General features: G+C 49.2%; 3 protein-coding genes across 3 annotated transcripts; 1 reads left to right on the top strand and 2 right to left on the bottom strand.

Annotated features, from left to right (window-relative positions):
• The first annotated feature begins 411 nt into the window (after positions 1–411).
• On the top strand, positions 412–13,078 carry VKORC1L1 (vitamin K epoxide reductase complex subunit 1 like 1). The gene is made up of 3 exons (XM_066635112.1): positions 412–616; positions 8,827–8,936; positions 10,669–13,078. The coding sequence occupies exons 1-3, from the start codon at positions 423–425 to the stop codon at positions 10,893–10,895; spliced, it is 531 nt and encodes a 176-aa protein (XP_066491209.1). The 5' UTR covers positions 412–422; the 3' UTR covers positions 10,896–13,078.
• Positions 13,079–16,112: 3,034 nt separating this feature from the next.
• LOC136658496 (beta-glucuronidase-like) lies at positions 16,113–22,354 on the bottom strand. Its single transcript, XM_066635111.1, has 8 exons — positions 22,169–22,354; positions 21,477–21,629; positions 21,037–21,215; positions 20,576–20,722; positions 19,870–19,954; positions 19,469–19,645; positions 18,932–19,067; positions 16,113–17,802 (listed from the first exon to the last, which is right to left on the bottom strand). The coding sequence occupies exons 1-8, from the start codon at positions 22,202–22,204 to the stop codon at positions 17,648–17,650; spliced, it is 1,068 nt and encodes a 355-aa protein (XP_066491208.1). The 5' UTR covers positions 22,205–22,354; the 3' UTR covers positions 16,113–17,647.
• Positions 22,355–23,721: 1,367 nt separating this feature from the next.
• On the bottom strand, positions 23,722–25,440 carry LOC136659345 (beta-glucuronidase-like). Its single transcript, XM_066636482.1, has 3 exons — positions 25,254–25,440; positions 24,441–24,622; positions 23,722–23,872 (listed from the first exon to the last, which is right to left on the bottom strand). Exons 1-3 carry the CDS (start codon positions 25,428–25,430, stop codon positions 23,722–23,724), a joined length of 510 nt encoding a protein of 169 aa, XP_066492579.1. The 5' UTR covers positions 25,431–25,440.
• Between the last annotated feature and the right edge of the window lie 578 nt (positions 25,441–26,018).

Below are 26,018 nucleotides of genomic sequence, written 5' to 3'. Positions count from 1 at the left end.
TCTGGGGATAACGCAGAAGGGGCATCGCGACGTCACTGCGCCGGTGGCTTCCTGCCCCACTCCTTCTCCTGCGAGCTTCCCTTTCAGTCCCAGAGTGAGCGCTCCCTTCTTTGGGGAGAAGTGTCACGTGACGTCACGATGATGTCACGTGTCAACATGGTGACGCCACAGCCCCAGGAGCCGGGCGGAGAGCCAGAGAACAGGAGAGGCCGGGCCGCACCACCTTCCCTTCCCTTCCCCGCGCGCCTGAAGCGGCCACGCGGAAATCTCGCGAGATTCCAACCGAGGCGCGCCTGGACTGATCGAGGCGGGCGGAGAGCGCCACGTCCTGCGGGAGGGGCCGGGAGGGGCGGGGCCAAGGGGCTGCGCGCGCAGGAGGGCCAGTCTTCTGCCGGGTCCGCCGAGGCGAGGGCTGGGCGAAGATGGCGGCGCCCGTCCTGCTGCGAGTGTCGGTGCCGCGCTGGGAGCGGGTGGCGCGCTACGCCGTCTGCCTGGCCGGCATCGCCCTCTCGCTCTACGCCTGCCACCTGGAGCGCCAGAAGGGCCGCGACCTGGGCTACCGCGCCCTCTGCGACCTCGGCGAGCGCGTGCGCTGCTCCTCCGCCATCGCCTCCAGGTCAGGCGGCCTCTGGGCGTGTGCAGAGGGCGGCCTCGCCGGGCGGGGGCGTCCTGGCTGGTGCCGCCCTGGAGCAGTGGCGTAGCTGGAGGGGGAGCGCTCAGGCTGGCAGCGGGGCGGGCAAGCGGCCCCTCCCTTCGGAGCCCTTCCCAGTCATTCTGCTCCCCCCGCCGGGAAGGGCTCCGAAGGGAGGGGCCGCTTGACTGCCCTGCTGCCAGCCTGACTGTGCCGCCCTCTCCAGCTACGCCACCGCCTGGGAGTAGCCCTTGACCTGATGGAGCTTCCCTTTGAGGGGGCAGGCGAGGGCCTGGGCCGACTTCCTGCTCTCTATGGCGCCCTCCATGTGGAGCATGGAGCACCTCTGCCTGAGGGACAAGAGTGGGTGGGAGGTAGAGCCTCCCCACTGGAGCCCTTGGGAAAGCGCCACTGCCCTCTGAGGTGCTCCAGTGCTCGGCCTCTGCATGATGTCTGTGGGTTGGGTGTGCCCGCGCACCTCAGGCAGTGGGGCTTTTCAAAGGCTCCAGTGGGGAGGGTCTGCCTTGCCTGCCTCCCCATGTCCCTGCTCCCAAGGGCCTGATCCTGTCCAACTTTTCTCTGCCTCACCTCACAGGGCAGTGGCACTTCTCAAAGGGCTCCAGTGGAGATGCTCTGCCTCACCTGCCTCCCCACCCACCACATGTGAGGCACAGGGTGGGCAGACAGGCGAGGGAGAGCCTCCCCACCAGAGTCCTTTGAAAGGTGCCACTCTGCGTGTGGATTGTGAGTAGTTGCACACCTCACATGGCAGTGGTGCTTTCTGAAGGACTCCAGTGGGGAGGCTGTGCCTCCCCACCCACCGCACATTCCTGCTGTGCTCCCACAGCTTAATGATGCTTGGTATGCAGGAGCTCCCAGGCTCTGTTTCCTGCATCTCTAGTAAAGGAGGATCTTGCTTGGTAGGGCTGGGAAAGGCCCATTCCTGCCTGGTGAACTGCTGGTGGCCTCAATAGGAGTGATGGGCTGAGTGGACAAGACAGGCTTCACGTGGCCTATCTTGAAAACTGCCTACAGTTCAATGGCAGAACAGATGTTTCGCCTGGCCATAAAAGAAAGTCAGGCCTGGCATTTTCACTGCCAGGAGGCATTTTTGGAGGATGTCACATGCTACAAGCCTTGATGGGTACGTGCAATCTCCAGCAGGCCACCTCAGAATGCCAGGTGCAAGGGAGGGCACCAGGATGCAGGTCTCTTATTGTCTTGTCTGCTCCCTGAGGCACCTGGTGGGCCGCTGTGAGATACAGGAAGCTGGACTAGATGGGCCTATGGCCTGATCCAGCAGGGCTCTTCTTATGTTCTTAAAATGGTTTCAGATTAACAGGTATTGATTGCTTCTTGCTGCCATCAGCTCAGGTGTCCTCAGGTACAACACCCTATTCTCTGGAACTTGCATTCTTAGCTATAATGGTATTCCTAATTGCAACTACCAACCAATTGCAACTCTCACCTGTCTCACAGCCGTGTCCAGGAGTGAAGTAATGCGGGTGTGTGGATGCATCAGCCCTGCTAAAGCTGAACACATCCATGTATGATCACTACCTGGAGTGGAGACTACCTATTAGCTAACCACCATGTATGTTACCCTGAGTTCAATGGAAAAAAGATGGATAGTTGCAACTTAAACAGATAACTGTAGGAGACCTGAGGGATACAGGGTTGATATCCAAGCTCCCCTCTTTCTTTCTCAGATCCTGCTTTCATAATTTGACCAAAACTACTATTCCACTTCAGGTAAGTCATATTGGTGCTCAGAAGTACTAAATACCAGTGTTTCCAAAGAGCAGCTGTGTTGGTCTGTTGTAACAAAAATGGCTGTCTGTTGGTACCTTAAAGATTAACAGATTTGTTGTGGCAGAAATGTTTGTGGGCTGAATGGCTCACTTTATCAGATGCAAGGCATTTACTGTTGGGGAGTGGGGCAGGGGAGTGCTGTACATATTGGATCAGAAGAGTAAATGCTGTTAGAAAGTAGAGAGGCCCCAAGGATCTGTCCTGGGACAGGAGCTTTTCAACCTCTTCATAAATGACCTGGAGGCAGGGGTGAGCAGTGAGGTGGCTAAGTTTGCAGATGACACCAAAATTTTCTGAGTGGTGAAGACCAGAAGTGATTGTGAGGAGCTCCAGGAGGATCTCTCCAGACTGGCAGAATGGGCAGCAAAATGGCAGATGCGCTTCAGTGTCAGTAAGTGTAAGGTCATGCACATTGGGGCAAAAAATCCAAACCACTTATAGGCTGATGGGTTCTGAGCTGTCTGTGACAGATCAGGAGAGAGATCTTGGGGTGGTGGTGGACAGGTCGATGAAAGTGTCAGCCTAATGTGCGGCGGCAGTGAAGAAGGCCAATTCTATGCTTGGGATCATTAGAAAGGGTATTGAGAACAAAACGACTAATATTATAATGCCATTGTACAAATTGATGGTAAGGCCACACCTGGAGTATTGTGTCCAGTTCTGGTCGCCGCATCTCAAAAAAGACATAGTGGAAATGGAAAAGGTGCAAAAGAGAGTGACTAAGATGATTACTGAGCTGGGGCACCTTCCTTATGAGGAAAGGCTACGGCGTTTGGGCTTCTTCAGCCTAGAAAAGAGACGCCTGAGGAGGGACATGATTGAGACGTACAAAATTATGCAGGGGATGGACAGAGTGGATAGGGAGATGCTCTTTACACTCTCACATAACACCAGAACCAGGGGACATCCACTAAAATTGAGTGTTGGGAGAGTTAGAACAGACAAAAGGAAATATTTCTTTACTCAGCGTGTGGTTGGTCTGTGGAACTCCTTGCCACAGGATGTGGTGATGGCGTCTGGCCTGGATTCCTTTAAAAGGGGATTGGACAAGTTTCTGGAGGAAAAATCCATTACGGGTTACAAGCCATGATGTGTATGTGCAACCTCCTGATTTTAGAAATGGGCTATATCAGAATGCCAGATGCAAGGGAGGGCACCAGGATGAGGTCTCTTGTTATCTGGTGTGCTCCCTGGGGCATTTGGTGGGCCGCTGTGAGATACAGGAAGCTGGACTAGATGGGCCTATGGCCTGATCCACTGTGGCTGTTCTTATGTAGGGTTAGCAATACGTTAAATATGTTTCTTAGTGTTATGCGAGAGATGAAAACTGAGTTGTGACAGAGTAAAAGATCAGTCTGAAGTAGATGTGACCCATTCTCAATTACTGATTAAAGCCAGATGAATCGTGTACATAAATACAGAACATTTACTTTCTGTAGTGAGCAGGCCGCTCCCAGTTTGCTTTGAGGCCATGTCTGAGTGTGCTAAATCAGCAGGTAAATTACTGCAATTTTCATTATTTTACATTGTAGTAGTTTCCAGTTTAGTAGGGATCCTTTAATATTGTGCTTCACCTCAGATCATTTGATTGATAAAGGAGAGAATTCTGGAAAATGAAATTAAAAATAGATTTTTAAAATACACTGAAGGAGCTGACGATTTAACTACCTTTACCTTAGTTACTAAAAAGAGATATCTGGAACTTTGCCTGCAGTGTGTGGGGAGTAGGGAACATCTCCATGAGGGAATGGTTCTCTATGTATGTTCAGTGCACTGTCTTGTAGTGCTCCAGGTCTAGACCCTGGCATTGAGTCTAGCTCCTAACTTTACCTGAACTTTATCTTGAGTCTGAGGAGTGGGTCTCTGGTGCAAAGGAATTGCTGGCAGTGATAGTGAAGGAGCAGCATGTGCCAGGAATGTGTCACATCATTGTTGTGACCTTGCATTTTCTAAACGGAGAGGGTGTGGTGGTAAATCAAAGAATGGGGTGGAAATGAAGAAAGGAAAGAGGTGAGGCTGCATTCACTGTGGTGGGTGTGGTTTGAACTGTTCTGGCTTTGGCTAAGTTCCCTTCTGGGCTGGCTTCATGGATTTTTGCCTAGTGACAGGCCTCAAGTCTGTGATATTGGGCAAACCTTGCTGGCCAGATGCACTAGAGGACCTATTGAAAGAAATTGGGCTATGGAGAGCGAGATGCCTTGGGACTCAGATTGGTGGATTGACATGTGGTAGCTATGCATATCGAGCAGTAACTTGTGCTGTGGCTTAGAAGCAGGCAACTGGGAACAGAGTTGTAGGAGGCTTAGATCTTAAGGCTGAACATGGGTTTCTTGTGAGTGTGGCTGTGAGACTGTAAGAAATGGCAGGAAAGGAACCTGTCGGGGTCAGAATTTAAGAGCACCTGCCCAGGAAGAGTAAAACTTCCTAGTTTCTCAGGGATGGGTACAGCCAATCTTGAATTTCCCATTCAGTATTGTTTTTAAGTTCCTTCTGTCATGCCCCAATCAGTGAAAGAGACTTCGGCTCATCCCAGAGTTGCACATAGTTAAGCCCACCCAGTTTTTTCAGCCCAATCCTTTGTATAGTTACTTGGCAGTAACTCTCATTGGTTTTAGCAGGGCTTATTTCCAAGGCAATGTGTGTGACTGCAGTTGTACACAATGTTAAATTTTAATCTGCAACTAGTGGTGGATTTTCTAAACACTCCCAGTTTGTTCTCTTAAAATTACATGCATTTATTACTTCCCCTGCAGAAATTTAGTGATGCTCTGCACCAAAGCTCTGGTTTAGGATGTTGATGCTCTGGGTTTACTTAAAATTTGTTTCTGACATGCTTTGATTCTTTTCAGTCTTTCACAAAGCCCTTGCTGCTCTTACAGAAGGAATCGTGATTCATTTCTCAAATACTGTTTTGCAAGTCAAGATATCAGAAGTGTGCGCGTATGTGTGTCTCTTTGTTCATTTCTTTTATCTAGCAAATTATAATGTATGCTTGGCAACAGATCTTGAAATCACAGCTACTTTCACATTCTGAAACATTAAGTGAAACTGACTCGCTTGTCATGATACTGTTTGTGCAAAGCCTTCTGCAGTCAATAGAGGTCTTTGTCATGGAGTCAAGGCTTACTAAATATCATAAGATCACTGAAGAAATCTCATTTGTGTGAAAAGTGTTTATCAGAACATTGGTCACTTGGACAGCCAGAGGTTGGACTTTTGCACCGTTCATATTAGTCATGTTGATTTACTGATGGGGAAAATATTGCTGCCAAGGTCATGATGACTGCAGGCTGTTTCTGGAAGTTTAGAAAACATGTTCTTTCTCAAACCAGCTTGGCAGTGGTTGAAAAGTGTCATTTTGGATTAACAGCCCATTCTTGTTGGGACTGGGGGAAGGGACGGACGGTGCCTGAATTTTGGTTCTTTATTGAAAACCAATCAGGGTTTCGGTTGGGGGTCTTTCTCAGATGCCAGGGGTTGAGGCTGGAGCCATTTGCATGCAGACCAGGTGCTCTTCCACTGAGCGAGCACCTTTGCCCATCATGCAGTGCTTATATGATCACGTTGCCCACAGAGTCAGGCTGAGCCTCAACCACCCTGCATCTGTTTTCATTGCTCTTGCATCTCCTGTGCCAGGTGGCTTTCTGAAGTCAGCTGGCCACAGGCACATACGTACTGATGGCTCTATTCTATCAGCACCTGTATACCTTGAGAGAGTAAAAGTGGCATATGCAAGGAGACTTGATTCCCAGGCCAGTCACCTGAAGGAAAGGTTATCTGTTAAGACTCTTTTTTGGTGTGCTTTGTGTGGGTGCATTTTGTTCAGAGTTTCCTTTCAACTTCTCAGGGTGGTTTGCTTCAAGGGCAGGCTCGAAGAGCTCTGGGTGTATGGTCACCTGATGCCAGGAACTGGAACGCTACCATCCCTGTCTGTGCTGGCTTCTTAAAAATTGATTTGTTCATATTTTTATCTCTTCCTTTATAAGGCTGTAATATAATACAGGGAGGCTGGTTCTTGGGCCAAGCTGTTCTTGAATAAAGAGTTCAGGGGTTTTGTAATTGAACCTGAATTGCTACTTTTAGTCAAATAAAACTGGATAGCTGATTTCTGGAAAAGGGTGCTGAGAAGTCAGCCTTACAAATAAGTTGGGCATTACTACTGAGCTTGCATCTCGTGTTGCTCAAGTTAGTCATTTTGAGCTTAAAAGGAGGCAACCTATGTGCCATTTATCTGTGACTGCCTGGAGGAGATCCTGTTTGTCTGATCATTTACAACTGGCTGTTCTCAATTCTGTGCTAATTTGTGGTTAATCGATTTTGCAAGTGGTAGTGACCTGTGAGAGTTCGGGTGAGAATTGACTGTTGAATCTTGGCACCTCCATGTGTGCTGTGTTGAAATGTTTGCTGGCAGTTGCAGCCCTTTTGGTGAAATGTTTTCTGACGTTGAGTAACTCCTCCAAACTTTCAGCTGCAGCAGAGTGCAGGTGTTGTGCCTGCAGGTGGAATGGACATGGTGTGGCTTCCCAAAAAATTGGGCAGTCTGTGTTCAGCTAAGCTGCACTGGAGAAGGACACAGGACGAAAAGTTGTATGGTTTACGTAGCTTGGAACTGTGGGAAAGAGATTCTGTAAGGTCAGACTTGAGAAGAGTGAGATTATGGGAGGCGACCCAAAAAAAGAAGAGACTGAGACTGGGTGAGACACGAGAATGAGCTGTCTAACTGTAGGGGTTGTAGAGCCTGAATTGTCCTAGGAGTGTGGTGAATAGAGAGACTCCAGGCAGGAGGGCTAACTGGTTTATAAACGTGGTCTGTAACTGACCCCTTAATTGGGTCTGTCTGTTGATCTGAGGAAGAACCCCAAATTTTTTCCTGTACCAGGTAAACTGTTTGGGTGTTTAACTAGAGACCCAAAGAGCATCATGGCAAGAATTAATGGGTCAGCGCAAATTGTACCTCCATGATGCCTAAAGCAGCCAGCCTTTGGCTTGCTCTGCTCTGCGCTTACTATGCCAGAAGGGCTCTATCATGGCTCTCAGTCGAGGCCTTGTCAGCACCCTTAATAGCCAGAAAGCTTTTCCTTAGTTTGCTTAGAGGCATAGCCACAGACAAAACCTCAAGGGTGCAACTTTGACGTGCCTTAAACCGCAGGAAGAATGTAGGTGGGTGAAACTGCTCTGCAGACCCATTTAGCTGCCTTGTGGGCAGAAGTGTCTGTAAAGTTTCTGTGCCTGGTCACCTGAAGGCGATTCTCATTTGCCCCGGGAGAGTGGCTCTTGGCACAGCTGCATTTGCTGGTTCAGGTAGGCAGCTTGAAACTGGTTGATTTCATGGGTCTGAGTCCTGGGTCTGCCTGAGGTCTCACTTAGGCCAGCTGGAGTATAATGGGATGATAGCAGAAAATATATGTGGAGGGCTCTGCACGCCCCAAAAGAGCTGTAAATGCTAAGTAGTAGCACTGATGCTATTAGTTACCTAAGCCATCAAAGTGCTGATTTGGTTGTCTTGCAGGATGAGAAGTGGGGAGGGCGCTGTGCAATGCTGATCTTGGGTGCCGCAAAACACCCAGGCCAAAAGAGCTCCGTGCTCATCTGGACATGCTGCATTGCAGCCTCAAACCATGAGTGTGGATTCCCTTGTGGTGCTGAGAGGTGAAAGGCAGCCTGCCTTGGTTCAGACAGCCCTTCTTTCTCCTCTTGGGTCAGGCAGCCAATCTTCCCATGGCACTCACCCAGGCTGTTTGGGCTTCATACAGGAGCATTGGTGGAATGTAGGCCATGAGTTGACCAGATGAGTTGTGCCAGCTTCAGGGGAAGACCTTCCTAGCCTGAGATTTCAAAGTCTTGTCAAGACTCACTCATCAGTTTATTACCACCACCACCACCACCCCCCGTCGGAGCACAAACCAAGCTCAGTTAGGCAGCCGCGTGATTCCGTGTAGCCCTCAGAGTGGCTCTCGCACAGACACACCTTTGAACAGCCCACCCTTTGTGAGCATCATCTTCCTGGTGTGTAACGCAACTGGAGTGGGGGCTACACCATGAAAGGCTGTTGATGAAGAGCATTTGCATTGCCCTCTGTCATTTGAGATCATGCTTTATTTGTACCATGTGGTGTGACTGGCAGTGATGGGGTGTGTGTTGTGGTGAAGATGTGTTGAAAGTCTGTACAGACTTGTCCACATACTCTTTGACTTAACAGAGCATTTTTGGGCTCTTTTTGGGGTTAAAGGGGTGTGTGCTTATCTTAAGTGTGTGTGTGTGGGAGAGATGCAAGCAACCTGTGTGTGACTATTTCACCCTTCCTGCCCCTTGTCTGACTTACAGACACAGGCAATCCTTGCCAGTCCTTTTGAAGCTGATCACGGGCTTGCTCTGTCTTGCAGATGGGGTCGAGGCTTTGGCCTGCTGGGCTCCATTTTTGGAAAGGACAGTGCAATAAACCAGCCGAACAGCGTCTTTGGGCTCGTCTTTTATGTGCTGCAAATGTTACTGGGTAAGTCCCAAATGTTTCCTCATATGATTGTCATCTCCCTCTCCTTCCCCTGTAAACTTTTCTGACATCTGCATTGAATGTTGCATCAGACTGCCTCTTTAACACCTGACCTGAGAGAAGTAATGTCTGAACTAGCACCTTGGAGCATGTCTGCTGTGGCAGCTCCTGCGAGTCTGAAACAGAACTGGGAAAAGGGGCCAATTCTTGGCCATCTGAATTCAGTCACCTTCAGGGAAAATGAGTTAAGTTCTTGAAGCTGGTGCTTTGCAAGAGGGAGAGAATCTGCACCTGGCCACCCCTTGTCCATGCTTGCAGGTTTCCTCTTAACTGTGATGCCTGCATGTCCTTCAGAGCCCTCCCCAGGAAACCACCTTTGCTATGAAACCTGCAACCCTGGCTTGCAAATAGCCCTGCTGTCCCTCTGGGCAACCAGGAGGAGGAGCACCGTGTCACTCACTGAGGAGCTGCTCTGTTCTGTCAGGCTGTCATTGGGCTACAAATGACAAGTGTGGGTGTGTAGAGTTGGCCAGACTATAAAAATGGACCTGGCCTAGTCAGTTGGCAGACTTGTTTGCGAGCCAGTGTGGTGTTGGAGGGAGAGATTCTGCTGGAGTGTTCCCTCCTCTCCAGGGGCAGATAGAGCTACACCCACAATGAGAGGGTGCAAGTTCCCTGAGGTGGTGCAACTCTGTTCTGCAACATTCTCCTTGAGGCAGTGGTTCTCAGTTATTTAGCACTGAGACCCACTGTTTTAGAAAGAGAATCTGTCAGGACCCACCAGAAGTGACATCATCAAGCAGGAAGATTTTTTTAACAATCCTAGGCTGCAATCCTACCCACACATACCCAGGAGTAAGTCCTATTTACTATCATTGTTGAAAGCATATATATAGTAGCCTGTTAAAAATACAGAGCTGTAACATTTCCCCAGATGCAGTCACATACCATGGGAGCATCAAATCTAATATATTAAATATAAAATATTGAAATGAATGGGGGTCCACTTGAAATTGGCTCATGACCCACCTAGTGGGTCCCCACCCACAATTTGAGAAACACTGCTAAGGGAATGTTCAGCAATCCTTGATGTCTGGGCCTCTTCTAGTCTTTTCTAGTACTACTGTTTGCAGATCTTGGATAATGATGGTGGCATTTTTTAGCAGCATCAGCATTTGTTGGCTGGCTGTGGCTACCTCTGTCAAGTACCCACCCCAACACTGCCCCCTCCTGCCCTGGAGAAGGAAATGCAGGACTCGGCTGTCTTCTGGCCACGCTTGGCCGAGGCGTACAGTGCACCTGCCCCCGCGTAGTCCAGGACAGGTCCCTTCTCTGTGTTTTCCTTTCCTGCTCTGGACTCAGCAGAGATGTCCAGGGAGACTCCACTGAGCAAGGCCTGTTTTGCAGCAGGGTGCCAGGCTACTCACCGTGGTGCTGGGTGTGCGTGTGAGTGTGTGACCAGCCTTGAGGAAGAGAGCCTTGCAGAGAGAACAGTCTTGGGCCTGCACAGGCAGCACTGCTTGAGACATGAGAGCCCTGCAGGCATGTGTGACTCTGAAGGGGAGGTGACCCCATTAGGGTCTTCGCTGGGTGCTGTATTGTGCTCAGAGTTATATAAAATGTTGTCAGGCTGGCTGTGCTGAGTTCTGCAGAATATTGACACCTGTGTTTTTCACTTGGTTTGTTGGTGGAGCAAGAATAAATCAGCAATCATAGCTTGTTTTGTCTCTCACAGGTACGACGGCCAGTGCGGTTGCGGCGCTAGTTCTCATGATGTCCTCCATAGTGTCTGTCATAGGATCCTTGTACTTGGCTTACATTCTGTACTTTGTGCTGAAGGAATTCTGCATTGTCTGTGTCCTCACATACTTGCTGAACTTCATTCTCCTTATCATCAACTACAAACGACTCGTTTACTTGAATGAAGCCTGGAAGCGGCAGCTCCCGCCCAAGCAGGATTAAACTCCCTGGTGGACTTTTGACAGATGGTTTGAAGTCCCAACTTCCACTTAAATTTATTTTATGTTTTAAACACCCTGCATTTTTAAAGACTCCTCATATGGATGCTTTCCTCTCAAGAATCATAACTGGTCTAATTACAGTGAATCAAAAGAAACGCCTCTAAATAACTTCTGTGCTGATCTCCAATAATTCAGTGTGGCGAGGAAGCATTCAAGGAAGTTCTCATCTAATCAAAGACGAGCCTGAACTCTGCTCTGACAGAGTTCTTAGCTGCAGATTGTTTGCTCCAAGTATTTAAAGTTGGTCACGCTTGCTAGGAAGCCCTGCCGCCTGTGCGTAAATTCCGTTTTGTGGGGTCCAGCGGAAGATGTGACCGTGACAACTTTGTTTCTAGACTGTAGAGGTACCGTATGGGAAATGTTGCCGTGTTTACATGATGTGTATCCGTAGCTGAGGGATTGGAAATGTGTTAATGAGACTAGGATACTTACCGCAACACTTGTACATAGCGCTAACAGGGACTGGCTGGGCCCCTGCAGTACAAGGTGCTGATGTCTTCTCAGCCAGTTCCGGTTAGAAGCTTAACCACTTGAAGGATCGTCCATCCTGTTGGAAGATTTTTTAAAACTGAGGACGGACTGAGCCCATTTCTGGAGAAGATGGTTGCAGCAAGTTAGGGCTAGCTTTCTTTTTTGTGGGGGGAGGTGTCTGATGTGGAAAACTGCCTGCGCATTCAGAACGATAACAGACCTGGTTCTGGTTCTTGTGTAGCGTGACCAAAGGCTGTCAAAGATCTACTCGTGAGGACTCTTAATAAGCAGCCTTGAATGGGGTAAACGGAGCACCTCTTGACTGGGGTGACTTCTTCTGAGTAGGAAATGTGTTGGGGGACAGCTGTGCCCTTCAAACTGATGTCAGTCGGCCAAATTGCCTTCCTGGCTTGAGGCTTCAAGCTGCTCTGCAGGGCAGCCATGACTCTTACACTGGATCCCAGTGACTGGTGCACTGAAGGCCTGGCCCCCAGGGATGTCTTCCTGCACAAGCCCCATTGAGATGAAGGGCTTGTACAGGAACACACTGCCACAGTCCATGCCTGTAGAGACGTAGCAGTTCAGCACCCTGGATGTGAACATCCAAATGAAGATTCCTGTGGATGTGCATTAACTGCCCTCATCTGGAGACAGGAGCAGGGCAGGCCATAGGCAAATGAAATGTGTGTGTAATACATGGAATGCGGGGGATTCAACTGCGGTTCTTCTTGAAATGTTATATTCAAGCAAATTGCAGATCACTGTGTTTTCTTTTTCTTCCATTCTGTGTTGTCCTGAAATGCAGTGTTTAAAAAGTGCCTTCTGTCTTGAAGAAAACAAACACAAAACCAAATACTGGGGGTCTTTGGAACTTGGCAGGCAGAAGTGTTTCTTCCGTAGATAGCTGTATCTCTGATATTCTGAATGAAACCAATCTTGGCAGTATCTCGAGTGTGTGCCTGCAGAGCTCTGTGCACACTTTGAGGTGTGCTGGCACCATGAAGGGGCTTTCTCTTAAGAAGATCCCAGGGGAAAGGAGTGCTGCTGCCAGGGGCCTCAGGCCCTGCTGAAGCCCTACGGTGGCTGGGACCCAGTGCTGCTTGTACAGGCCCTACGGCTGGCCTCTGCTCTTCCTGCAGGTTGTGCGCCATGCTAAAATATCCCACTGGCTGAGCTGGAAAGCTGTCTCCAGTGAGTTGCAATTCACACAAGAGCTGACACTTGGGCCATTCTGTGGCGAGGCACCTCCACATGCATGCAGAACCTCTTGTGGGACTATTGCAGTCACCCCAGGGAGCCACTGCCTTGGGACTGCCACAGTGCTCACGATCTGGAAGGGGAGGTAACATCTTGTGCTCCCTTATAGCAGCTGAAAGAAGCCAGGAGCAAGTGAGCAGAGTGGAAGGGGAGTCCCAGCAGGTGCCTGTAGCAGCTGTTGGAAGCAAACCACCATTCCTGTCCCCAGGAGGCCTTTTGCCTCCTGTATGAAGCAGTGCAGGGACCTGCTGTGTGTTTAGGGTAGCCCTTTCGCCAGAGGACATCCACTGCAGTTGCCTGGGGCATCAGTATTAAGGCCATTGGCAAGCAGTTGAGTCACATGTCACACCTAATGGGAATGTGAGCACTCGTGCATGCTTTACAAGGCATCTTGAGGCTCATCTCATGGGAGAGCATGAATATATCTTGCCTGTGGTGGGAGAAAGGGAGTCCCCTGCTCCGAGTATGTCAGTGCCAAAGCCCGAGCCCTGAAGCTGCAGCTGCAGTGGACTCTCTTCTTGCCTTCACAGCTGAAGCCCCCTTAAAAAAAGAATTGACATCCATTTGCTCTGTGTCTAAATACTTTCCTTCTAGTGAGTCTGTGTGAGAGATCTTTGTTCTAGTGTACTGCTGAAAACTACTAAAAAACCAACCAAACCTGAAACCCAACCTTAAGGTGTTACTGAATTCTCTTGTGTTTTTGTAAAAGTGCAGTTGTGTTCACTGGAAGCAGAGTCTGCCTGGGATGAACTTTCAACAGTATTTAAATGTCTGCCAAATGAACAGTTCAGCTGGTTACAAATGACATGGGGGGGAGGAAGCCAGGCTAGGAGTATCATTTGTCCTGTATGCATAAAGGCAAAAACACTAAGCTACCTGCTTGTCCTTGTTGAAAACCTGCTCAAAAAAATACATCTTGTGTTGACAGGACTACAGTTAAAACTTCTCTTGAACTTTGCAACTAGAGGGGGTGGGAATGGGACGTTCTGTAACACTTGGTGGGGGGGGCAGCTGTCCAGGTTTTCATGCACTACAAAAACCCGCTCTGCTGGAAGTGTTGCTTTTAAACATTCCTGAATAAATGAGAAGATTTGATTTTGTTACATATCTGTCTTTACACTTGAATCTCTGACCAAGCAGAATTTGTATGCAGTTGTCAGCCATGTGGGGGTGTAGTGGGGGAAACAGTGTCCCTGATCTTAAGTCTCCCAATTTTTCAAGTTCTCATATGGGGGTGGGGGCTGCTAGGTTGTCTTCTGCCTACTGGAGGTGAACTGTCAGCAAAACCTTGGCTGTGTGTTGCTTTCAGAATTGAGGAACAGAAGACAAATCTTTCCATCTTTTGCATATATTTGCTCTGAAAGATTCTCAGCTGCACAAGCAAAACCAGCCACACCTTGCTTGTTGGTGTTCTTCCCAGTCCTGGTGTTTTGTAAGAGATAAAGCTATCCGAGGAGCCAGGAGAAGCGAGGGGCAAGGAGCTATCCGAGGAGCCAGAAGTTGGACAAGGCTTGCCTCTTCCCAGCCACCCACCTAAGAATGGAGCCCTTCCTCACTGAGGGGCAGAACCGGCTCCTTAGGGTGTAGATTGCCACTTTCTCCCCCCAGTTGCAAGTGTGTGTGAAAGAGACAAATAGTGAAGGTTCAGTCTGTTGTGTGTGACAGGGTTGTTGCTCATTGTGACTGAATGCTGATAGTGTCAGATGGAGTCCCACATTGTATAAAGGTGAAGCAATCCGTGTCTGTACCCGTGGCAGGTTCAGGAGTCCTGCTGTCCTCTGGTCTTAAGGCAGTGATGGTCAGTAGTGCTCTTGTCTGCCTGTGATACCTAGTTGGGCTATTAGTGGTCAGGAGCCAGGTTGCCGGAGCCCCCTCCTATTTGCTCTTCCCCAATTATTTCCTTCTACTAATAACTGTGAAGTGCCCCATAAATTTTTGGAGATCTGGACTGCCCCAGCTCCTTGCCCATTAACTGCCAGGTCATCGTGGAGGTGGGGCTTAAAGCTCTGGTGGTTCAGGTAAGGCCAGCTGCATCCCTTGGGCATCCACCTGAACCGATAACGTGAGACTGCAGGAAATGGATCCCAGGCTAGAGGCCTCCATCATGTCCAACTGAAAATCGGCTTCCCCCTCAGTTTAGGGTTTTCAATTTGATGGTTTCAGTGAAGTAAGATGAAACAAAAAACCAGCAAAAATGTCAAGAGGAGCCCTAGGAAAGGTTAGAACAGAGCTTCCCAAATGGAAGGGTGTCATGATGTCCCAGGCAGGGAAGCCTAGTTCCTGCCCCCTTAAAGGGTGGGGCACTGTTGACAGCAGCACAAGCGCTCCTGTGATTGTGGTGGTGGGAGAAATGGCTTTTTTACACTTGGTGGGGTTTACACTGGTCCTCCAGAGGGTGTGGGGAGCTCACAGTCCGTCCGTCCCCTGCAGGCCTCCCTGTGCATCAGAAACGCTGCAGATTGTGATCCAGTTTTTGGCCAAGAACTAGAAGTGGATCACAATCTAGCATATCTGGGGTGCAGGGAGGCCTGCAGAGGGGGTCAGTGGCTCCCTGCATCATCAAGAGGCTCAGAGTGATCCCCAGATATTTTTAAAAAGCCCTTTTTCAACAATGCAATTGCAGAGGCATTAGTGCTGCCCCCTCCCCACAAACACTTTTGAGGTTCCCAACTCTCACAGACAGTTTAGGAACTTCTGGGTTAGAGTATCGGATAGCACCCTGGCTCCTGAAACTAAGATGAAACTTTGAAGTAGAAGCCAAGTTTGAACTTTGCTTGGGTTTTGCCAACATGGTCTGGCAGAACCAGTCAGAAGAAGCAAAGTATTCTGTTACCATTTAAAATAATGCAAAAACCTGTACTAAGCATGTCCTTATATTTGGTGTGTGTTTTTTGTCTTGTACAATTGAGCTGACCAATTCTATGACGTGCTTTGAACTCTAGACCATCTGTGTCTCGAGCAGAGGTGTTCCCTTTCTACGTCTGGCATAAAGATTGCGACATCCTGAGGTCTAGAATCCAATTTTGCTAATGGGAATTTAAAAGCAAAACATGTAAATAATGTAAGAATGTTTATTTGTTGCACATAACTTTTTTGGTATAAAAATAAATGTAGAAATTATCTGTGGATGTCCTGGCAGTCTTTTTAATGCAAGTTGTGGCAGTTTCATATTTCCTTCTTGTGGCTCAACCTGGTCATTTGTAGAGGGGTCCAAGCGGTACTTCCTTTTTAAGACTAGAATGTAAAATTAACCAGTGTTGAAAGGCAAAGTGCACAGGTGGGGAACTATCCTCTGGATAGTGCATGACTACAGCAATACCTGGTGCTTTCATCTGGTTGGGGACCAGAGCATGGATGAATGTCAAAGCAAACAAACTTACTTTGACTGATGAAACATGTAGATATAATAATATAATAATAATATACAGTATTTATATACCACCTTTCTTGGTCTTTATTCAAGACTTTATTCAAGGCGGTTTACACAGGCAGGCTTATTAAATCCACGCAGGGATTTTTACAAATTGAAAGAAGGTTCTTTCTTTCAAGAACCACTACATTCAAGGTGTTACACTCCGATCTGGTTTAACATTCTGGCCTCCACCCTCCCACGCTCCGAGCAGATGGAACAGCTCAGCTGCAGCTTGCCAGCTGCTTCAAGGTCGCACGGTGCCGGTGGCCTCGAACTGGCGACCTTGTGGATGTTAATCTTCAGGCAAATGGAGGCTCTACCCTCTAGACCAGACCTCCTGCCCTGTAGATAACTACAGCTCATGCCTTGTTACCCAGTGGTGTTCTGTTCCAGAACCTTCAGTGGAAAAATAGCTTTAAAGAACCACTTCCAGGTTTTCTTGCTCTATACCAATGCGTTCTGGGGTGAGAATGGGGGAGCAAGAAACCCAGTAGTGGGTCTTTAACACTATCATCAACCCCAAGAAGCTTGCAACCAGTGCAGTTTAACAGCCCGAAGATAGGAATTAGGATTTTGGTGCTTCTTTGTTGCAAGGTATTTAACTCACTTTTACCCACCCACAGCTGTACACGTTTGGTCCCTGTTGTGTATATTCCACACTGGGCAGAAGTGGCTTAAAGGTGGAACTTGATATCAGTGGTGAGTCAAATCAGTGGATAATGAGGCACGACATGTATCTAAAGAGTGAATTTGTGCAAAACCTAAATTAAAAAAATTAACAGAAGAATGTTGACAGACTGTGTAGAAGGTTGGATGAGAGAAGAAAGCATGTGGACAATATTTGAAATGTTATAATTGAGACCAGCTGGAAGAACAAAGTGATGAAAGTCAAGGTATTGCTGTACATGGGAAGCAACTCACGCCCATGACTTGATTGTGTCTGAATCTGCCCCACAGATCAAAATGCAGGGCAGAATTTCTGCTTTGTCTGAAATATCCCTGAGTTCAGTAATTGATTGTGAATTGGCAAGAAATCAAGTGATTGTATGCAACCACATCCCTCCCTACCGGCCTGACCAGTGAGAGAAAATGAGGGCTTCCCCCCCCAAACATCCTTCTCACTCTTCCCTTCCCTTACAGAAATTGCAGTTTGTCCATTTTTGTCCTTAAATAAGAGATAATGAAACATATTCCAAGACTAGGTCATGTTATTGAGAAAATTTGAGGCTAACTTTTTTTTTTTGCGCGTAAGGCTTTTTGGTAATTTTAGAAACTGGGGCACTTTTTTCAAATTGGAAGGAAAACCATGTCTGTTTCTTTGGATCCCCACCCAGGCTGCAAAAGCAGAGAGTGGCCCGGTTGCCAGCAGCTGCACTCAACCCTTGCACCAGCTCTGCTGGCCTTGCTGCCACAACTGAAGACACACCTCCTGTTTGCTAGCTCCTTCTGGAACAGCCTGAATGACCAGCTGGAATCTAAGCCTCAACCTGCAGCACTCAAGTTCTCATATAAAAAATGAAGGCTCTTAAGTCCACTGGAAGGCCCAGCCCAGCTTAAGGCAAACAGACATTGTCGTACTTGGGGGACGTGAGGCACTGAGACTCATTGGCAAGCTTCCAGTATCGCTCCTTCAGAAGAAAGGCGGCTGCTTTGGGTTGCCTTTGTCGAGTGAAGATCCCCTTCTTGTTCCCAAGAACACGCGTAACTCCTGTAGATGAGAAAGGAAGGTACTTAACAACTGCTGTTGCATTCCCTTGACTCTCCCCTATTCTGGTCAGCTGCAGAATTCTGCAGGACTCCAGAACATAGCATGCAATTGCACTTTAAAAAATAAGCTACGTTTCTAGCCCTTATGGCGACTGAGATGAGCTTTAAAAAGTGGGAAATGCTTCCTAAAGTCTCTCAATCAGGATTCAAGACTTCAGTGGATGAGAAGCTGAAGCACCAAGATTGGGGGTGGGAAGCAGGCACAAGTCCCCCAAGAGGAATCCTTGAAGTATGCAGAGTATACAATGAAGAACTTGACATTGCTTCCTTCTATCTTGGGTCCTTTGCAGGAAGGGTGGTTCCTGTTGGGGCAATGGGCCTTATACCATATAGCGTCTTGTTGCCCCTCTGGAGCCCATCATAGCTGAGAACTGCTACAGTACCGATTTTGGCAGAGGTGGCCCTTGGAAATCTTGCAGTTTCACCCTGTAACTCGCCTACTGTGTTCTAGTTCAGCAAGGGCTCTGCCAGTTCTCAGCCCTCCTTGGCAGACACCTCAAAGATGCACTTGGCAAGCATTCAATTAGGGTGTATGTGTAAAATTTATCACTGCACTGAGTATTGACCAAACAGTACTGCTGCATTGCAGTTCCATTATTTTTACTTATTGAGAAATTGATTGTGCTTAAGATGGCTTAAATTTTGATTTTTGGCAGGCATCTCATCAACTGACAAATGATATTACATACCATTGCATGTTATTTTCCAATGCTACATTATGTCACCGCATGTCAGCAAGTGCAATATTAACTTCAATATTTGACTTGGAGCTGATTGCAAAAGATTAGATGTTGAAATAGAGGTATCAGCTATTTGAATATTCAGCGAAGTATCTGCTGAAGTTTTGACCTGCACTCAGAGAGCAGAATTTTGGGGCTGTTTTGCTTCACCACACTGAACAAAGGGCACAATCCAGGCAAAGCTCTGTACCTTTAAGTCCCATTTACCTTGATCAAAGAAAGCCAAGCATTTATTCAGCAATCCCTTTAAGCCACTGGGACTTAAATGCTTGATTCTAGGCTGGAAAGTACATTCAGAGTGGATAATTTTGAACTCAGATGCGTTTGTACCTTGTTCTGTCATAAAATCAGCAAAATTCCAGATGAGCTCCCCAATCACATACTGCTTTCTCTTTTGGTCTAAGACGGCATGATATTCCTTCAGCACTGCTGCCTGGTATTCCTCTGAGAACATAAGTGGTGGGTCCTGCAGAGAGTGAAAAAGGGTGGCAAATGCAATTGCAATCAGGCCGGTTCTGCAGGAAATGGTTCCTGAGCAGGCCCTTTGGAGAGCATCAAGAGCAGAGGAGGTGCTGGTGATGCTTCAGTATTAGCCAGCTGGGGCCCATCATGGCAATGCTCCTGTGCAGGCTTCGTTCAGCTCAGTGAGGCTTGCCTGGGATCGTTTTCTGTGTCCTTCCAGCGTGTGTTTATTTTTCCAGAGTGGTAGATGATCCCTAACCCACACCAACCCATGATCTTGGCCCAGCCCTGGCAGGACTAGGAATCTGTGGCCTTTCCAGTGCCAAGAGGTTCCCTCCTGGCCCTTCTGCAAATGAATGTATGTGATCTGCAGGCAACAGTCTCCCCTCCAGCAGCCACACTCACCACATGAAGGCCAGCAATGGCATCGGCTCCGTACTCGCTCTGGATGATGGGCTTCTGGTGAGTCTCGTACCAGTTCTCAAACTGTGAGCTGAGCTGCAGCCCGATCACCTCCAGGTGCCCAGGGTCATGGTACCAGGAGAAGTAGCTGTTCACGCAGATCACATCCACATAAGGTGCCTACAGGAATATCCCCTTAATCCAAATGAGCAAGTTTGGCCCAGGCCCCTTTAAAGGCAAGGTGGTCCATATCCAATTCCATTCCATTTTCCTGTCCAAATAACCATCCCCACCCCCAGCTTCTGTGGGCCCCCACATTTGCTACTGTAGCCAACAGACCATTGGAAGCCTACAGCTGTGCCTGGAACATTAAAAGTCCAACCCAATCAGAAATGCAGCCTTACCCCTTGATCTCGAGCATAGTTGGCGTTTGAGACGAATGTCACGGGCCGGGTAGGGTCAACAGATTTGGTGTGAGCTATTACTGTCCTGTGTGCAAAGAAAGTCTTGCTATCCTGGATGCATTGGCCTTCGTAGCCTCTCTTTGCCACCAACCCTCCATTTCAAGCAGTCTCTCATCTCCATGCCTTCCTGGGCTGAAGGTTTTGGTGGGGACAGTACTGGAGTCCTCAACCCAGAGAGAGGAGACTCAGAACCAGCAACTGAGACGTGTCTACTGCAGCTCCCTCCATTCTACCAGGTGTGCATCTCTTGCACCAGTGATGACTCCTCTCCAGCGACAAAAACTGCTAGACTGGGAATCTCAACCTCAACCACCCAACAAGGGATATACCAGGAGACAAGCCAGAAATACCGGAGAACTCCCCTTTCAACTGCTAGTTGCCCTCCACAAGGAAGCTGGCCACAGTCCTGATTCTGGTGCTTTCAGTATCCATCCAACCCCACTGGTTGCAGCTCTGAGCCACCCAATGAACGGAAGGAGACTTTCCAAAAACCACTCCCTCACGGGGCTGCAGTCCTCCCTCCCTCTTAGCCCCAGCCACTCACAGGCCAACAGAGGCATCTACTGCCATCTGTGAATGCAGCTCCTTCTCTTGCATGCCAGTTTTCACAGCACGCCCCAAACTGCCCTGCATGGGAGAGACTCACTTGAAGTAGTGCGCGGCCGAGGGCAGCTCAGAGGCAGGTTCGTTGGCCACGGACCACATCACAACCGAGGGGCGATTCTTGTCCCGGCGGATGAGCTCCTCCATCACAACCAGGTGGTGCTGAAGTGACTGGTTTCCAAAGTTGGAGCTTAAAAAACCACAAATCCCAGAAAGGCAAAAAATGAGGGGGCCACTCCCTTGCGACAGCTTTCTTTCTCTGTCCGTTCTCCCTTCAGTTTCCTCCACTGAATTTCCTCCCTCCTCCTATTTGCTCTGCCCCTCTCACATCAGGGCAGAACAACCAGTTGCAGACTGGTCTTCTGCCCACCCTACTATGGCCTCCCCTTCTACAGCATCACAACAGCTCAGCCAATCACTTCAAAGGGCTTCGCAGATGCCCCGACCACTAAATTCTTCCATGCCCTGCCAGAGCAATTTTTCAGGATAGCACCAACCACTCACCTGTCTCTCATGCCCACTGCTGGGCATTCATTGATCACTACAATGCCATAGGCATCACACAGCTCCATGATCTCCTCCGCATAGGGGTAGTGGCTGGTGCGGAAGGAGTTGGCCCCTAGCCAGCGCAGGAGGCTGAAATCCTTGGCGATCAGAGCCCAGTCCAGCCCTTTGCCACGGATCTGGGGGTGGGAAACAAACCAGGTGAGAGCGCCGTGGTTCTAGGCGGATACAGTGGCTGAGCTGAGCACTGAGGTCCTTCTCGCAGTGCTGCTCAAGGTCAGTTGTAATTCAAAGAACCACAATCAACACACAGAGAGAAACTAGATTCTTGCTTTGCTCTTCTAACGCAGAGCGCAAGGAGTCAGAAGCTGCACTGCTTCTTAACTTCATACAGCACCATTGGTGGTGGCAATGTGTGCTTGCAAAAGAGCCTAACTCACATCAGCGTCTTCGTGCTTGTTGACCCCGTGGAAGTAGAAGGGCTTGCCATTGATGAGGAACTGGGTGCGGGTGACGTGCACTGTGCGGATGCCAACTGGCTGGACGTAGATGTCTTTGGAAACCTCACCATCCACCTCGGCTGACAGCGTGACCTGCATCCCAAAGAAGCCACCCTCTGCATCAAGAAACCCACACCCAGGACTCTGCAACCCTCATCCCTGCCACTGACCATCAGTCCACTTCTGTCCGGCCCCCTCGTGCAACATGCAGAACTCAAACTACTGCGCAAGGCAGCCTGTCTCCTGCAAAGTCATTCTATTCCCACCCACTGACTGTATTGGTTCACCTGAGAGAATGTGGCTCACTTGTTTGACTGGTTCTATTGCCTTTTAAGTGTCAGGGTCTGTTTCTCTTCCTGCAGTTTTTTTTGCTGCTGTGCTTAATTCTTGTGAAAAGCCAGCCAGGTAGATTTGGGCTTGAAGGATAGGAAAAAATGATCCCTGTCAACAAGCCAGCCACGGCCTGTGCCTGCCAGGCCCCCTTTGCTGCCACACTCAGAGGACGGCAGGGCTTACTGGGGTGGGCAGAGGGGTTGCTCATAGACTGAGGGAGCCTGCAAGGGAGCGAGCAACAGTCATGCAACTCACAGGCCTCTCCCCTCCATGCCTGGGCCCAAGGAGGCTAACGTTACCTCTAAGGAGTACAGGTACCCTGGGCGCTCGTGCATCAGGTACGGCCACCAGAGAACAGGATCTGGCACCAGCAGCTTCCCGGCCAGCCCCTCTCCCGTCGCCACCACACGGCCATCTGCGTCCCGCAACGTCAGGGCCAGGGAGTAGCCAGGGGGGCTCCCAGAGACCGAGACCACGTACTGCACCACACCTGGTCCACAAGAAGCAAAGTGAGTTAGGAGCTGGTGGAGGGGAATATGAGCCTGCCCTCAGCAATTTTTAGAAGCACTTAAAGTAAGTATAAACTGAAAAAAAGATTGCTGCCCAGTTATCCCAGAATGCCTCTGGAGTCTGCTGCTCCATATTTGGTATGTGCTTGGCCATGGAGCACAAAACTGCTTTCCCCGGGGGCCTCTGACACTGGAGAGCCCTACTACTGCCAGAGCTGTCACAGCAAGACCTGACAGCAAAACCTGCAATGCCGCCTGCCTAGTGCCGCCGCCTAGGGAGGTATGTGGGGCGGCGGCAAGAAATAGGGCCTTCTCAGTAGTGGTACCAACGCTATGGCACTCCCTTCCCCTTGACTTAAGAATGGCTCCTTCTCTTGAGACTTTTCGGCGAGGCCTGAAGACCCTTCTGTTTAAACAGGCCTTCTGAGTTCTCAGCCTTTTTAACATCTTTTAATATTTTATACAGGCCTGATTCTTTTATGATTTGCTGCTCTATGTTCTTTTTACCTGACTATTTTTTATCTGGCTGCTGTTTTTATGATATGTGTTAATATGTTTTTAATCTGTTTTAACTTGTTGTAAGCCGCCTTGAGTCCCTTCGGGGAGAAAGGCAGGGTGAAAATAAAGTTGTTATTATTCCTGTGAACACTGACAGCACAGGGCCACTTCTCCACTCTGTGGAGGGTTTCATCCGCAGAAAGCAGAGAGGAAGATGCCTTTGGGACCATCTCACATCCCTCACACAGTCCTCCTTGTGGGGAGGAAGCAGCCGGTGGACAGACATTTACATGGGACTAAGCAACACCCATGTGAACAGCAAAGGAGTGTGGTGTGGCCTCTGCAGGAGCGCCCAATTCAACCTTGTTGGAATTTGGCTGCAATGTCACCTGCAGGACTCTGGGGGGCAGTGTACTGTCCTGAGACCCTTTACTTGCCCTCTAGGATGATACCTGTAGGAGATGTGCCCCTTTGTGCAACTTCCTTCCACACATTTTCCTCTCTCTCCCTGACCATCACAGGAGAAGGATGCAGCCTCCTGAGTGCTCCCTCTGAAGGGAGGCAGTCATTGCTGGGGAGCACCCCCTCGCACCCACACAAAGGGAACAGCTGCTGGGTTCTCTGTACCGTAAGTAGCAGAAGCCTTTGATAAGTGAGCGTGAAACTGTCAGTCGAGTATTTCTTTTGGAACCCAAACTATCTCTTCTCCTCATAGCAGCAAACCGATGTGAGGGGTGGAATTTCCCATGGGAACAGCATCTTCTGTCAATTATGCTGCTTCCTAGAAACCTCAGAATGGCCTTTGCCAACCCAGTGCCAGCGCTCCCACTCAAGACGTGTCTCAGTCACCTACCCACATTTCCTCCCAGATCTGTTGTCACCGTGATGTCATCGATGTAGGTGACGGGGGTTGTGTACAAGATGACGGGGCGGTGAATCCCAGCATAGTTGAAGAAATCAAACCTCGTGTTTTGCACAAAGTAGCCCTTGGGGTACCTAAAGGGAAGGAGGAAGAGGGCGGCAGAAGGGAATCACCAAACGAGAACCAGAAAGCTGAGAGGAGCCAAAAGACCACCGGGCCCAGCTCCCGGGAGACCATCTCTTGCTGCCTGCCTTGGTGACTGTATCCCACGCCAGGTCTAGCACAGCGGGTGGATCACGTGGCTATCCCCAGAATATGCCCGGGCATTTGTTCTTGCTACGCTGTGCCCTGTAGGATTTGCTGCATTGACAGTACACAAGCAAAGGCTTGCAGCATTTCACGGTGGGCAGCTGAGAAGGTCTCATGTTTGATGCTTGCCAAACAATTGGGCTAAACTGTTTGGTAAAATGTCATGTTCAGAACCTGAATTTGGATTCCAAATGTGGAAGCTGTGTGACCTGTACACTTTCTTTGGAAAAAAACAAGATTGAGAGAGGAGGGGAAGACAACTCCCTGACATCCGTGGACCCAAATCCTGGCAGGGAACCTGCTTGGTAACTTCATTCTAGGGAAAGCACTCCAGCCATCTGGGCGGAAGGAGGCTTGACAGGCCAGTAGCAGGACAGCTGGTCATATACTCACATTGTCTCATCCTTCATGTACTCAATGGTCCCTGGTGGCAGCGTGTGGGGCGTCAGGGTGTTGTTGATAGCGATGGTGATGCGGCAGCGCTCCCCAGCAGTGCCCCGGAGGAGACTGCCAATCTCCACTTCAAAGGGGAGGTGGCCGCCCTCGTGCTCCGTGACCTGCACTCCATTGACCCACTGCAAGGGAGGAAAGCAGAGGGCTAGAAGGGACCATCAAGACCAAGTACATGCCCTGGGGAAGAAGCGTCTCGGACAGAAGACTCCTTGCCACAGAAGCTGCCCTTCTGCAGCCACCAGCTCAGCAGGGCTTAGGGGCAGCAATTTTCAAGCTTTTCCATCTCACTGCACATGGAGAAAGCACTAAAATAGTCAGGGTGTACCATCAGTTTTTTGACAATTGACAAGGCACACCACACACTGCAGGCCAGGGCCTCATATCCCACAATTGCCCTAATATATGACCCTGGCCCAAACTCTCACAGCACACCTGCCAACCATTCATGGCACACCAATGTTCCTTGAATGAAAATAGCTGGCTTAGGGGAATAAAAGGGGCTGGTGGGGTTTCAAGGAACCGAAGAAGAGCCTTACTGGCCCAACCACCCATATAGTCCAGCATCCTACACATGAAAATACACATTCCTGTGACTGGTGCAGCTCCAAGGCTCTGCTAGAGGAACAGCAAATGTAAATCCATCCCATTTGCAATCTATGACATTCTTGGCTCCTGCAGCTGTCCAAGAATTCAGGATGGTGCTCTGGAGAAACAGGTCTTTTCACAGACTGCCCGCAGCCCCGACCCACTCACCACAATGGAATAATAGTGTGCGCTGCCAATCCGGAGCACCACGCGAGTCCCAGGGTCACCCTGGAGCCAGCGGGCAGGTGGGAGCACCTCTTTCTCGTACCAAATCCAGCCAACGTATTGCCGCAAACGGGGGTCCTGGGTGATCTCGTTGAAGCTGGCAGGGACTGGCATGTCCATCACTGGCCCAGACTGCAAAGGTCAAAATCACACATTAAGGCCTGGCCATTCATGGTCTGGCTGTCAGACTCTGCCACAGCCTGGTTCTGAAGGCTGCATTCTGACTTTGTCTCCTGCCAGGATGCGTAAAGAGCTGCCACCTTCTCATACTGATTCTGCCCCTCTTGTTTCAACTGCAGCTCTGACACAGAGAACTTAAGCTGGTGGGAAGATGAGATGACGGGATACACTTCATCCACTAGATTCCTGCCTTAAAGGCCCAGGAACCGGGGGGGGGGGGGGAGCCGTGGCAGGAGTGGAAACTCTACTGTACAGCCAGGAGAGGGCACTAACACAAAGCAAATATTGCCTATGTACTGACCATGCTCTGCCTCACCAGGACAAAAAGCAAGTTCTCTTTCACAGTCTACTATTTAGATTTCTAAAAACTATTTTAACAAACTTCAAGCTTCAAACATAAATGGTACAGTCATGAACCTGATAGTCTATTTTGCCCACCCTTCTTGTAAGACAGCACCATTCGTAAACTTTTAACTGTTCATTTGTGAGCACGACAACCTGATTTGAAAAACACACTCCCTCCAGCTT

This window comes from Tiliqua scincoides, chromosome 8 (assembly GCF_035046505.1).
Source record: "Tiliqua scincoides isolate rTilSci1 chromosome 8, rTilSci1.hap2, whole genome shotgun sequence".
In the NCBI taxonomy this organism is placed as follows: Eukaryota; Metazoa; Chordata; class Lepidosauria; order Squamata; family Scincidae; genus Tiliqua; species Tiliqua scincoides.
Note: the sequence above shows the minus strand (reverse complement) of the source record. Positions and strands in the feature narration are given on the sequence as shown.